This window comes from Cnephaeus nilssonii (assembly GCF_951640355.1).
Source record: "Cnephaeus nilssonii genome assembly, chromosome: X".
Taxonomy (NCBI): Eukaryota; Metazoa; Chordata; class Mammalia; order Chiroptera; family Vespertilionidae; genus Cnephaeus; species Cnephaeus nilssonii.
In genome coordinates this window covers 39,862,073-39,876,656 of record NC_137071.1, presented here as the reverse complement: position 1 = coordinate 39,876,656, position 14,584 = coordinate 39,862,073, and the positions used below count along the sequence as shown (strand labels likewise).

The window sequence follows — 14,584 nt, the reverse complement described above, 5'->3', positions numbered from 1 at the left end:
CTTCAACCATTCTCCCTCTGAAAACCAAACCTTCTACCCCTATTTCTGTTGGGTCCCAACTAGGGTGTCATCACCTGCCCACAATACTCCATGGTTTCCTGCAGAAACCTTATACTTTTTAAGTGAATCTTTCCTTTACTCTCTGTTCAATCATCTGCAAGACCTCCAGGTACTAATTCCTTAGGACTTTGAGGGGGAAAAATGACCCTTAAGAATCCCTTAACAGATTAAAAAAATGAAACCCAGAAAGATGTGCCTGAGGTCACCCTGCAAGTTAATTTCTGAGCCAGGAAAGAATGTGGGTCCCAGAATTCTAGTCTAATGTTTCATCCTTTTTCCTGACTGTCTCACCTTAAAAATATCTCTTATGGCTCCAGACCAGAAGCCCAGGCTCTTGATGACCATACTGCCCCATTCATCCCATACTTCAAGGGTCAGAGATGCTGGATCTCACCTTGCAAGTGACTATTTACTTGACAGCTAATTAACCAGATGCCAAGTTTCTGAGGCACCATCTCAGCAGTCACAAAAGTGGCTGGAAAGATGTGAGCCACATCAGTGCGGTGGCCCCGGATGGTTAGCATCTGTCCATGGAAGTAAGCTGTGTGGACATCTACTTCATTGCCCATGCCAAACAAGTGCCAAGCCACACGCTTCTGTACACACATGTTCATCTCGGGTAAGTTCCCAAATACAAAGCCATTGATTGCTGAAAAAGAAAATCCAAAGAAAAATATCAGAGTTAGGAAAGAACAGCCCAATAGGAAAAGCCTTACCATCTGACAATAATATAAAGCAACATTTAGATGAGGTTTTATTTTTTTAATTAAATTTATTAGGGTGACATTGGTTTCATATAAGTTTCAAGTGTACATTTCTAGGATACATGATCTGCATATTGCATTGTGTGCCCACTACCCAAAGTCAAATCATCTTCTGTCACCATATATTTGGTCCCCTTTACCCTTTACTATTCCTCAACTCTCTTCCCTATGGTAACTACCATAGTGTTGTCTGTCCGGGTATCTTAGTTTCAATTTTATATTCCACACTAGAGGCCTGGTGCATGAAAATTCATGCACTGGAGTGGGGGTCACTCAGCCAAGCCTACCCCCTCTCACATTCCAGGAGCCCTCAGAGGCTTGAGGTGACTCGGCGATCAGGGGAAAGCAACGCCCCATCACACCTCTGCTGCTGCCACTGCTGGCAGCACAAGTCTCGGCCGGCCCTGGTTACCTGAGCCTCGGGCAGCCCTGGGCGGCTGAGCAGCCACCATCCAAGGCTTGCCTGAGCCTCGGGCTGGCCCTAGGTGGCTGGGCAGCCACCATCAGAGGCTTGCCTGTGCCTCAGGCCAGCCTTAGGTGGCTGGGGGGTTGGAGGGGACTGGGGGACTCTGGAGGCAGATGTACAAAGTGGCCAGACCTGCCTGGGGGCGGGCCCAGCCTTGCCACGCACCTGCTGCCCCGGCGGGGCTGAGGGGACTGGGCGCTGCCATCTTGTGGCTGTGGGCATCGCCATCTTTGAGAATGTGGCAGTCAATTAGCATATTCCCTACTTATTGGCTGTGGGCACCACCATCTTTGAGGGCGGGGCAGTCAATTAGCATATTCCCTCCTTATTGGCTGTGGGTGCCGCCATCTTTGCAACAGCGTGATGGTCAATTAGCATATTCCCTCTTTATTATATAGGATAATGAATTAAATTATATGGTTCTTAGCTTTTTATGATTGACTTATTTTTCTTAGTGTAATATTCTCAAGGTCCATCCATGTTGTCACAAATGGCAGTATTTCATCTCTTCTTATGGCTGAGTAGTATTTCATAGTGTATATGGTACATATAGATGAGGTTTTAAAGAGTAAACTGTGTTGACAATATGCATTATATCATTTAAATCTTACAAACAATCCTAGGAAATAGGCAGTTATCCATGGTCTCATGAAAAAAAAAAATGAGAAAAACCAAGGCTCAGAGAGGTAAAGTTGCTCTCTCCCAAGGCAAGTGGTAGAGCCAAGGTTCCAACCCAGCAACTCAAGGAAAGTGGTTTATTTTGTATGCTATTCTTTCCTTCTAGGCCAATTTTCTTCTAAAAATTCCATAGGACAATTGTTAAGCTAGCTAACTAATTACCATGGTTATTATAAGCAATTGGTACAAAACCAAGAGAAATTTGAGCTGTCTAAGCCATCTCTTACATCTTTCATCTGAGTTTTCACTTCCCCTTGGGACAGCCTGGCTTTGGTAAGTAAGCCAAAGGTAAGTAAGCCACTCCCTTAATTAACAAAAAGCATAAGTAACTTGTTTCTCTTCATAAAAATAATTTATATGCCTGTACCTTAGGGCTTTTGTGTCTTTAGTTAATTTTATATTTAATTAAGATGATAGGTTCCCCATAGGCAACCATTTTTCTTCACAAAGTTGTTAATTATTATAGCTTGCATCCTTTTTAGAACAAAGAAATGTTAAATAATTATATCAGTAAACAACCCTCATCAAAGTGACTGAATATATAGCATATGAGTTTGGAATCGACACCATGGGCTATTCCACATTGAGGAGGCAATGTACGTAATGGTAAGAGCACATTATGCAGTCAGACAGATTAGGGTTGGAATTTTAGCTGTGCCATTTAGCTGTGTAATCCTCAGTTTTCTCATAGGCAAAAAGAAGGTAAAGCTACCTACTGCTCCTGGTCCTTCTAATGCTTAAAAATGATCAGATATTTGAAATGACCTTTCATCACCGTCTACTGTCACAGTGTGGCCACTGCTTCCCAGCTCACCATGCATCCTATTACTTTCTTGAAAGGCCTCATCTTCTTTGTCCACTGAGACAGGGTCTGAGCAGTAAGTGGCAATGTTCTCATTGATATGCCAGCTAAGATTCTCATCTACCACACTGAAGAGCAGGAAGAAAGAATTGTCCACGTCTTGCCGCCGAGGAGGGGAGTTCCTATCCAGGGTTCCTAGTACAAGTAAGAAAGGTGTCATTGAGAACCTCCTATCCTTAGCAACAGTAAACTGCAAGGAGTACTTGTAAGAAAGAAATAAGAATAGAGGACGTCTTAAGAGTCTGTCAGCGACAGAAAAGCAGATGGAGACTTCTTCAACCAGGGCCTTAAAATGACCACATTCTTGCAACACCTAAGTCTTCAGGCCTGACTATACCTTAAACATACCCTGTTTCCAACCACTTTCACAATCCTTCCCAAATCTTGATAGATACACTTCCAATCCTATCCAAACTTAAACTCTTACCACATATGTTTATATGAGGAGTCCTATAGTTACTAATTCAAGTTTTTTAAGTGATTAGAAAAAAAAATTTAAAGTACAAAGGTTGTTTTTTTTGTTGTTAGAAAAAGAGGGTAATAAAATAGAAAAAAAATAGTGAAAGGGGAGTTTGCCATTGTTTATTCCTGCCGATAAACTTTGGTTCTGAATTATCACTCCTCAGGCTGTTGCTTAACATATAGGTAGTTCAACAATATCACTGTTTTCTATAGATATCCCAAATTGCATCTCAAGCTCACTCTTGGGGCCTGTACCTCTTTTACAGGTGATAAGGGGTCCAATGAGGCCAGTTGCAATATCTCGTGGAGCATCTACATGAGAATGGTAAATCCAGGTGAGGCATGCTGGGTCAGCATCAGTGGGTGCATGGCTTTCTGGAATGGTCCAGTTGTAGATATGGTTGCCTCCCGGGGGAACAGAGTCATCAGCTTTCAACTGACCAGAGGAGCCATCTGGGTATAGGGAGCCTAGAAAATGAAATTGTACATCTCAGTCCCAGGTTGAGTGAGACAGAGCCTGGAAGATTTATAAGTGAAGAGAAGGTTGACATATGAGACATCTAGGTCCAGTCTTATGGAAAAGGTAAAGTTCTAAGGTCCAGCACAGTGTTCCTCAAAACCTGAGGAGGGCACAGATTCAAGTGATACCTAGCCAAAGAACCCCAAGTCTCACATCAACAAAAGGTGGAGATGTGGCAGCCTCTGAGGAAGGGGTTATGGCCACAAAAACTGCTCCACAGCCTGGTCTAGTAGTGCCCTAGTGCAAAACCAGGGGTATGGAGGCACAGGAGGAGACATAATTCCCTCCCTTCAAGCACTCACTTTGAAAAACAATCACAGAATTTCATTTTAAAGACAACTTAATCATCAGTTGGCCCACTTCCCCATTTTATGGAAGAGAAAACCGAGGAAAAGTAACTTGCCAATGGTCATACAGAGAGAATTAGTGACTGCTTACCTGCCTGCCTGCCTGATCGCCCCTAAATGCACCCCCTGCTGGCCTGGTCACCCCCAACTTCCCCCCCTGCCGGCCTAGTCACCCCATGCAGCCTGTTGTTTGGTCATTCGGTCACCCCTCACTGCCCCCCCCTGCCGGCCTGGTTGCCCTATGCAGCCCTCTGTTCAGTCGTTTGGTCGTCCCTCAATAACCCCCCTACTAGCCTGGTTGCCCCACACAGCCCGCTGCTCAGTCATGTGGTCGTCCTTCACTAACCCACCTGCTGGCATGATCGCCCCACGCAGCCTGTTTGGTCATCTGTTCAGTTGTTTTTGTTGCGACAGTCACTTAGGCTTTTATATATATAGATTATTGACTATATTCCCTATACTGTACTTTACATCCTTGGGACTATTTTGTAATTTCAAATTTGTACTTCTTAATCCCTTCAATCTTTTCACCCAGTTCCTGCAAACACCCTCCCATCTGGCAACTATCAGTTTGTTCTCTGTATCTATCAAAAAAAGAAAAAGAAAAAAACTCATTGATAAAAGGCAGATAGAATTTCCACATTTCTAATGAAGAATCCAAGGCCAAGAGAGGGAAAATGACTTGCCCAAAGTCACACACATGAATAGCAGAACTGATAACAGTACCTACTCATGCTTACTCTGAGAAGAGTCCCTGCTTCCTCAGATCAATAAGGGAGAAAAGACTGTCCTTGTTTCCAACTCCTCTCTTTCATATGGCAGAGAAAGAAAAGTGATAGTTGCTATGGGCAGGAGAAAGGAAGGGTGGGCTGGTTTACCTTCTGAGTCCTTCTCATAGAAAACACCATGGGGGTGGATGGTATAGGGACGAGTGGCAAAATTCTTCAGGTGGATAAGGATGACATCTCCCACCTCAGCCTGCAGCACTGGCCCCAGGAAACCCATCCAGGTAGGCTGGGCCATTTCATGCATGTATGAGCTGTCACTGTATCCTTTGTAGATGGTCTTCTTGTAGCTGCTCCCTATCCGGTTCTTGTCAGACTTTAGGAAGCTGGAAGCTATTCTGGGGGGAAAAAAGTCACAATTTTGCCACAATTTTCAAACCTCTGGAGGGTTATTTTCCAGATGAGCTGACAAAAAAGTGTCCATCTTTGTTTAGGGCAAAACAAGAGAAAATGGGAAGTACTAATCAAAACATGAAAGCTTTAAGTTAGTTTAATTGTTTGACAATGGGAAGTATTAAGTGAAAGCATATGAAATTCCTGATATTTTAACACTTTTAACATGCCAAAAAAGGCAATTTCACATGTTTCAATCTAATATACTATATAATAAAAGGCTAATATGCAAATTGTTCCCTCGATCAGGAGTTCGACCAGGGGCAGGGCTGGTGGTCAACCACCCGTGGCCTCTCCCCCAAGCCAGTCCTGCCCTTGATCGCCCCCCCCCCTCCACCCTGATTAGGGGCAGGGCTGGCTGGCCAACTGCCCATAGACCCTCCCCCTGGCTGACCCGGCCCCATCAGCCCCAGGCCTCTAGTATAATAATAAGGAAGCAATCAAGGACTGGTTATTTTAAAGTAATCAACTCCCTACCTCTGTTGTCTAATTTAGCATTGACCTGCTATGTATGAGAGGATTTATAAAGTAGTGGTCAAGTGCTTAAACTCTGGAGCTGGGATGGTTCAATTAAATGCCAATATTGCCACTTCCAAATCTGTGGACTTTGGCCAAGTTACTTAACTTCTTTGTGTACAATTTTCCCATTTGTAAAATGGAGATAATCACAGTACCAATCTTGGGCAGGTATTGTTGGTGACTAAAATAAATAAAATACATAAAAGAGCTTAGGACAGTGCTTGAAAAATAGTAAAAGCTTAATAGATATTAACTATTACTTCAAACTATTGGAGATGGGCAATAACAAAGTTATCCCTCAAGGATAATTTTAAAACAAAGACTCTGTGACTTCAAAACTAGATTGATAGAAAAATGGTTTGTCATAAAAGACAGCTGTTTTTCTTACTCTAATTCTTTCCAGAGAGCTCTGAGGTGTTACAGCTAACTTTGGAAAACTCTGAGGCTTTGGGGAGACAAAATGATTTATTATCAGAAAAGATTCTTTGATACACTCATTCATTTTTAAAAATATATATTTGTGAAGCATCTGCAAGGCTCTAAAATGAAGAAAGGTTAATCTTGTGCTAACTTTGAGAGGCAAAATGGTGAGAAGACTATCATTTTTTTCCACCCACATTACCCAGGTTAAAATCCTAGCTCTTCCATTTACTATCTGTGGGACTTGAGCAACTTACTTGATATCCCTGACCCTCAGCTTTCTTTTCTAAAAGATGAGGATATTCAGACTCACCTCCTAGAGCTTTTGTAAGAATTAGGTGAGACTAAGTATGTAAATTTCTAGTATGATCTTATGTAAGTGATAGCTATTACTGTTCTGTCTTTGATTCTGATACCTTATTTTTGTCATTTTTACATATCTGAAATTAATACAGTTCTATTGAAATATGGAAGATTAGTTCCACATACAAATCTTACAAACACTGTGTATATTTCATGTTTCTTTCTTTTTTTAAAGCTAAACAACTGTTAATAAAACAGCATTGTGGTTATCATCTTAACTAACATCAAGGGAATATGGAATTACCATCAGGACCTAAAAATGCTGAGGTACCTCAGTGTGAAAAAGCATACTCCATATAGAATGCTGGCTCTTGAGTCAACTAGCCTATTCTCAGCAAACATGCCACTAGGTGTATGGTTCAAAGATACCAGGAACTGCTGCTACCACACCTGGGAAAGGTCCTCAAGAGGTTACCTTCTGATCTCAAGGGTGCTCTCCCCACTCCAGCTCTAATTTCACAAGATATTAAACCTACGTGTCACTGTCCAGAGGCTGGTTCATGATGACATTCCTTCCCTTGGGAGCATAGTTCCACTGCACGTCCTGGATGCCCAGGTAGTAGACTCGAGTAGCCCCATCAGTCAGTTGGGGCCACAAGGGTTGGATGAACAGCAGAGCCCAGAGGAGATGGCCTGGCTCCATGGCCCACATTACTCTGGGAAACAGGCAAGTGAATAGCTGCTGGTATGAAAGAAAGAGAACAAAGGGGCTTTGCATGTGTCTGGAAAACTAAAGAGGCAAGAGTCAGATGGAGCAACTGAGAAAGCAAGAATGAATTCCCCAGAATCTATACCTTATCTGATTACTTTCAGTTCAACAAGTGTTCAATGATCTCTACACATTGAACTTTGGAGGGCAAAGTTAAACAGTCACTTATATGGATAATTATGCATCACTTCCTTCAGAAGAGAAATCTGGATCTAGTTCTTTCAGCCATGCAGAAGTAAGAATTATTCTGGCACAAAAATCAGGAAACAGGCACCAAAAACCTGATTGTGCCACTGACTCACTCAGTACCTGAATCAAGTCACTAATTCTCCCTATGTCTTTGTTTTCATTGCTGCCACCTTCCATCCCCTATGAATTGTATTTAAAAACAAATGAGAATTCATCAAAAGACAGTTACTAGAAAATTAATAGACCCAAGATAGAAACAACCAAAATGTATATGAACATTAGAATGAATGAGTAAATTGCATTTTATTTATACAATGGAATTTTACCTAACAATGATAATGAACAAACTACAATTACACTTGAAAATGTAGATGCCTCTCATGAGCATAATGTTGCAGAAATAAATCAGACAAAGAATACTTTATTATTTCATTTATATAAAGTACAAAATCAAGCAAAACTAATGTATGCTGCTAGAAACCAACATAGCGTTTGCCCTTGAGGTAGGGATCAGTGACTGGGAAGATGAGGAATGCTTTTAAGCAATGTTCTATTTCTTGATCTACATACTGGTTACATGAGTGTGTTCAACTTGTGAAAATATATAGAGCTATAAACTTAGAATTCACATGCTTTACTGCATGTGAATGACAAAAAGTAAAAAATAAAACAAATGAGAATATGTAAGGGAAATATTAATTTATCAAGATGTTCTCCACTGGTTCTCTGCTATGCATAAACTCATATCATGGGTGTAATAATGAATCAGAGTCAGAATTAAGCCTCCAGCTTCTCATTCCAGTACACCAGCCAGGAGGTTAGACTTCTTGGGGCTACAGTCAAACTTAGAAACACAGACAACATAACATAAATACACATATACATATACTTGCATACACATAGGCACATTCAACCTTATCTAAAAGCAGAGCTGTACACACTTGCATCCACATATAGAAATACACTGTCACAAAGGCCTTTGTCATTTTCAGAATAATAACAATAATAATAAATAAATACTTATTGTACATGCATAGCATGCCAGAAGCTTTTATAAATATTTTACATAGATTAAATAATTTAATCTTCACAACCTCACTATGAAAAAGATGTAATTATAATCCACATATTGCAGAAGGAAAAACTGCAGAACAGAAGTGTAAAGTAATTTTCCCAAGGTCACCTAGTTATCAGTAGATTTGGGTTGTGAGTCCAGGAAGTATGGCTCTAGTGTCTATGTTCTTAATCACCATACCATACTACCTTCCACAAAACATACTTGTAAAATCACATGAATATACACAGAGAACATGTATTTGTCCATAACTATAAAGATATCAGGGAAAACCCCATATGCCCTAAAACATGCAATCACATGTAATTGTGATCATTTCTAGAAACAGACACATACTCATATAGGCAAATATATATATTTAATCAATATCATTCACAATGATGATAATAATGATGGTAGTTACCATTCATTGGGTTCAATGGAAGATTTAACACTTGCAACATGGACCTCCTTCAAACTTCTTTCTCAGGGACGTGTCAGTAAGGCTGTTGTACCTTAAACTTGCTTACCTAAGTAGAACACTATCCCAGGTAAGAATTTCACAATTGGAGATACACATGGTAAACTTGGAAATATTCCCAGAAGAGACTGGTACATTATCTTCAGCATACAATGAATAAGCATTCAAAGGTGGTGACTAATGACCAAAAGAGCTAGACAATAGAATCTGGAAAAAAAGTGCTACCTAGCATTTGTCTACTGCACTCCACTTTACAGTATGCTTTTCATATCTGCCATCTTATTTAATTCCCAAACTTTTGAGAGATAAGGATTGTCTTCCCCATTTGGCATCCAGGGTACAGGCTTTGGGATCAGACAATTTAAACAAATCCTGACTGCACTTTTCCTAGCTGTGTGACTTGATAAACTGATTCACTTCTCTAGCTATTTTAATTTTTGAAATGGAATTAATACTAGTAGTTACACCTCAAGTAGTGTGATGATTAAATGTATTAAGACCTGTAGGTACATAGAACATAAATATATAGTCAAGTGTACAAGTAATTGATCAAAAAGTATTAGTGGTTATTATTATTACAGATGAGGAAATAGGTTTAGAAATGAAATTTACCAGCATGCCAAAGCTTTAACATTTTATGGATAGCCACAACACATACACACTCAAAAGTTCTCAGACACATTAATACATACTAAGCATACAGGCACATGTATATGGCTGAGATCAGTCCCTTTGGAAGAAATATTATCTAATGAAAGGAAATAGAACTTTTGAGTAATATTAACTTAATTTGGAGTACTGTTTTCAGTTGTGTTTGAAAGGGAGACTTAATAGGCACCTGATAAATATGAGTAGACACCGGGTAAATATTAGCTTTCTTTCTTTCTAGTCACTGGCTTTTTTATTCCCATACTGTATTTGTTGTTGCTATTTTTAAATTTTGATTTTATCATATATTATTAAAACAGAAGAAAGAAAAAAACCATAAAATCATTTTGTAATCATTTATATATTTCATGATAAAATTGAAAGATTTCAGATCCTAGGAAAATATACTCTACTTCTGGATGCATCATTTATTAGTTGTATGGCATTAAGCAAGTCACCTAATTTTCTGAGTTTTATTTTCCTCATTTAATTAATAAAGATAATCTCTGCTTTGATCTCCTCATTAGTTTATTATGAACATCAAATGAAATGAAGGATGAGAAAGTCTTATGTAAATTTTTCACTTGGACAGGCTACTTTCTCTCAGCTGAGCCCACAAGAGGAAGTATTAGAGAAAGGCCAGACTGAGGGGAAAAAATAAAAAGAAAAGGTAAAAGGACAAATGAAATAAGTAAAATGAGTGATAATCCTGTGACAAAGTAAAAACAGAGAAGGCAGAAGAAAGAGGGAGAGGGAGGGAGGAAGGGAGGGAGGTAAGGAGACAGAGAGAGAAAGAGAGGAGAGAGGGAGAGAGGGAGAGAGAAAGAGAGAGAGAAAGAGAAAGAGAAAGAGAGAGAATATGAATGAAGTTCTGCTTTACTTGGAATTAGACATAGTATAGTTAATATACACTGAGATTAGGAGATTAGCCCTGGAGAAGGTAAACTAACAACAATTCAAGCCTCCCTTACCTTTACCTTACCTTCCTGTCATCCAAACATTACCTGGGCCTGGTCAGCATCATCCATGACAATTTGCATCACTGTTTTCCCTATAATTTGTTATCCCTGTAGTGTGATAATGCTCTTTTCTCTCCTTTCATCTCCCTTTCTGAGTTTGATTAGACTGAGATGGACAGGCTCATACTAAACAAAGAATCACTCAACTGAACACTGGAATGCTGAACTATCTTTTGGGTCCTGTCTCTAATATCCATCCATTTTGGTCCTCTGCTTTCTTAGTGCTTTTTGGCTCTTTCTTCACCTTGTGACTCAAAATACATTCCAAGTGGGGAGTTTCTCACCTTTGTTGGTTATAGGCCTTTCTTTACTAGGAGGGAAATTAGAGTGTTAAAAGCCCCACATGGTTCCAGATAATACAAGTAAAATGTATGTTATTCTTTAATCAGTATCACTGCAACCTAGTATGTAAGAGGTGATGAAATTGAGACCTAGAGAGGAAGGGACTCACCTGAAATCCTGGAAGCTAGTGCTGGAACCTAACACTTCTGACCCTCCATCCTAGGAATCATGTTCAGTATATTATAACCATATCATTCCTGGGACAATATGATTTCACCACTATTTTCCACTTGTATTAATGAGACTGCTTTATTTCTATAGACTTTGGTTGTGGTATCATAAAAAGCATACTAATTTGAAATCAGAAGACCTGAATTCAAATTCTATCTCTTGCCTGTAATGGTGACCTCTGAAGAAGTCATTTTCATCTATTTGAGTCTCACTTTTTTTAAAAATCAAAAATAGGATGATATTTATCTCACAATATTTTTTGAGGCTCAAAAATTAGATATTTGAAACCCAAGCAAGGAGTTGAATGCAATAGATGTTCAGTAAAAAATTGAAAGTATCATAGATTCATATATCCATAAAGACCTTTAGAAACTATATTTTTTCAACCCTTTGATGTGACATACAGAAAAAAACTGTGGCCAGGGTGGTAAAAGGGTTTACTCAAAGTCAAGCAGCCAGTTACTGACAAAGCCAGAATTTGAACCCATGTTTTCAAAAATATTTCTGCTAATTAGACCCTAAGTGTGCGAAACAATTCAGATTTTAAGCTAACAGCTTAGTTCACCTATCATTTATTTGCTTACTCTATGTGAATTTGGATCTAAAAATATGAAACCAAATTGATGTTTTTAAGTGTTTGAACCTCTTATTTATGTAGTCCTCAGATACATTACTTCAACAAACCCCCCAGCCTGTAAAATGGGAGATCAGCACATTATTTCAACAGAAAAATTACTAGTAACTGCTTTCTACAACTCCAGGATTGTCTCTGAATCAGTAAAGCCAGTGTGGTCCTGTATGTACATTTTGGAGGGAGGAACAAAAGAAGCCTATTGTTCACTTTAACTTCCGTGCACACTCAGCCAAGCTTTCTCTAACTTTTCAGCAACTGAATTTCTCTCCCAGTGGCCCAGGACTCCCCTAAACTCAGACGAATAAATGTTTTAACAAAGAAAGAAAGGTGAGATAGGGCTTGAAGAGAGGAAAGAAAGCTTACCTTTGTTAGAGAAAACCCTTCTGTATTCATGTCAGCAGCCTAGTGATGCTGCACTGCAGACCCCAGCGTGAATCTGCCAGCTCTGCTCAGTCAGTATCCTGGGTTACAGGGCCTTTCTCATAAATTAAGTCCAGGGCTCCAATCTGGCTAGCGTTACTGGGGTGGGGTGAATAGAGGCGGGGGTAGAGCTGAGTACTGTCCTTTCCAGAAACTAAACTACTGGAATGTCTTGTACCAATCTGGTTTGGTACAAAACCCAGGATGGTTCTTTAACCATATCTGGGTGTTTTTCAAATCCTGGTGAGGATCTCAGGAGGAATTACAAAGGGGTGGGCTGCATTTCTGCTATCATGGATTGCTAGTTGGCCTTTGCTGTGAGGGGAAGGAGCATGCACTGCCTGTGTAGCCAAAACTCACAGATTCCAACAACTCCATTTATTAAACGGGGTCCTTTGTAACTGTTATTGGTTTAGAAAGAGCCCTCTTCCACCACCAATTGTTTTCTTCTTGCTATGAAGCAGTTATTAGCCCTGCCTGTTACCCTGAGGACATGGTTGCTTAGTAAGAAAGAAATATAAAACTGGCAATAAAAAAAGAACTTTCTACATACTGGGCCCTATGTTAACCACTTTACATGCATCTTCTAATTTAAATATCCTGATACCCTGTGAAATGGACACTAATTCTATTTACTTTACAACTAAAAAATATAGGCTCTAAGAGAGAAGGTAACTTGTTCAAAGTCACACAATTAGGAAGTAAAAGAGGGAATTTTACTGGGTCTGTCTAGATTCTAAGCCACCACACTACCACACTGCTGCTTGGGGCGGGGGGGGGGGGGCGGAAACAGAAAGCCTTTTTGAGATGAAGGAAGTGACTTCACAATTATTGAGTTCCTGCCACTGCTATATATTTTTATGAGTATTATCTCTGCTTCTGCCATTTCTAGCAGCTCCTAGAGTGAAACCCCAGGACTGTATTAAAAATAGGTTCCATAGAGGAGACTGGATACAACTAGAAGATAGCCTGGATTAATATATGTCAGCATCCTAAAAACAAAGAAGATCCAGAAGAATTGGAAATATTAAATTAAAAAAATAAACTAAAATAAATAGCAAAATGGGCCCTAAAATTTCCTTGTTTCTGATATCAAGTGACTTAGGTTCAAGCACCGCTTGCTCTGGCAGTAATCAGCTATGTTGGTTTGACCCAGATTCTTCTCTGGGCCTCAGTCATTCAATTTGTATGAGGGCCTTGAGCTAGCTACAGACCCTCACAGCTCTATAAATTTATATATCCAGCATTCCATCAAGAAGGCACATTCTTGATATTAAAAGTGGAAAAGAAAGAGGTTTTAAAGTTACAAAGTATAAGGAAATAATGAGTACAAAGTAAACAAAGAAAATATGAACTACATGCCCCTTTTGCAAGAGCTGCATCTACCCACCAGACCCACATATAGAAAGGAGATAGGTATAATGGCGGTTCTATCGCCTAGTATCCTTACTTTATGATGAGGAGATCTTGGCTCAGAGCAGATACTGTCCTCTAGGCAGGCTCAACACATTTTGTTTTCTGGATTTAAAATGTCAAGGGCAGGGTCCAGGGAGGAGGACTTTCAAAGAATGAGCTGGTGGGGCAAAGTCTGAGTCATAAACCATTGGAGGTGTTTAAAGGTTCTTAGACACTTAGGAGCTGCCCCACATACTGCAGGCCAGGCTAAACCAAGTAGAAGCATTGATAGAGAGAAGGGAGTAGCCACCAGCCTCAGATCTCTCAGAAATGTTCAATGATCGAGGGAAGGTGGATCAGGACACAGCAGTTGCTGGGGTTATCTGCCTCTTTCCCCACTTGGCACAGATGTGGACCTTGAAGCTAGAAGGGGTAGGAGGGGACCAAACCCATTAAGTTGGGATCCAAGTCCAGGCTCTAAGGCATTTATGATAGGGAGGGGAAATGATAAGGTCTCTGCTCTGACTCATGAAAGACAACAAGAAGCAGGTCATATAGACACACTTGAGTCAACACAGTAAAAACTGCAGGAAGCCAGCTTGACCAGGTCTCAGAGTTTGTATTATTCATTTAGCAATTCACTGAGTGGGCACACAGTGCCTTCCTCTTTTGCAAATCCTGGATATATTTCTGGTGCCTTTCATCAAGTGTCACCTAAAAAGGATTTAATTTGATACCTATAGATCAAGGATTGGTAAACTATTTCAGTAAAGGGCCAATTAGTAAATATTTTATTTGCAGAAGAGTCTATGCCATAACTACTAAAATAGGCCAGTGTAGCATGTTGGACATATCTCTGTACCAATAAGAGTTAATTTACAAA

At 39.9% G+C, this 14,584-nt stretch overlaps 1 protein-coding gene across 5 annotated transcripts in view; it reads right to left on the bottom strand.

Annotated features, from left to right (window-relative positions):
• HEPH (hephaestin) overlaps window positions 1–13,827 on the bottom strand; it is a 142,910-nt gene extending 129,083 nt beyond the window's left edge. For 2 of the 5 annotated variants that reach the window (XM_079765742.1, XM_079765743.1), the window contains exons 1-6: window positions 9,016–9,066; window positions 7,116–7,318; window positions 5,038–5,282; window positions 3,548–3,760; window positions 2,783–2,965; window positions 455–709 (exon numbers count right to left, since the gene is read on the bottom strand). In XM_079765742.1, coding sequence (XP_079621868.1) covers window positions 455–709; window positions 2,783–2,965; window positions 3,548–3,760; window positions 5,038–5,282; window positions 7,116–7,318; window positions 9,016–9,018 — 1,102 coding nt within the window. In that variant the 5' untranslated portion in view covers window positions 9,019–9,066. Of the gene's footprint in view, window positions 1–454; window positions 710–2,782; window positions 2,966–3,547; window positions 3,761–5,037; window positions 5,283–7,115; window positions 7,322–9,015; window positions 9,067–13,756 lie in introns of those variants that run through there. The other 3 variants (XM_079765744.1, XM_079765745.1, XM_079765741.1) reach the window with 3 other exon arrangements.
• Between the last annotated feature and the right edge of the window lie 757 nt (window positions 13,828–14,584).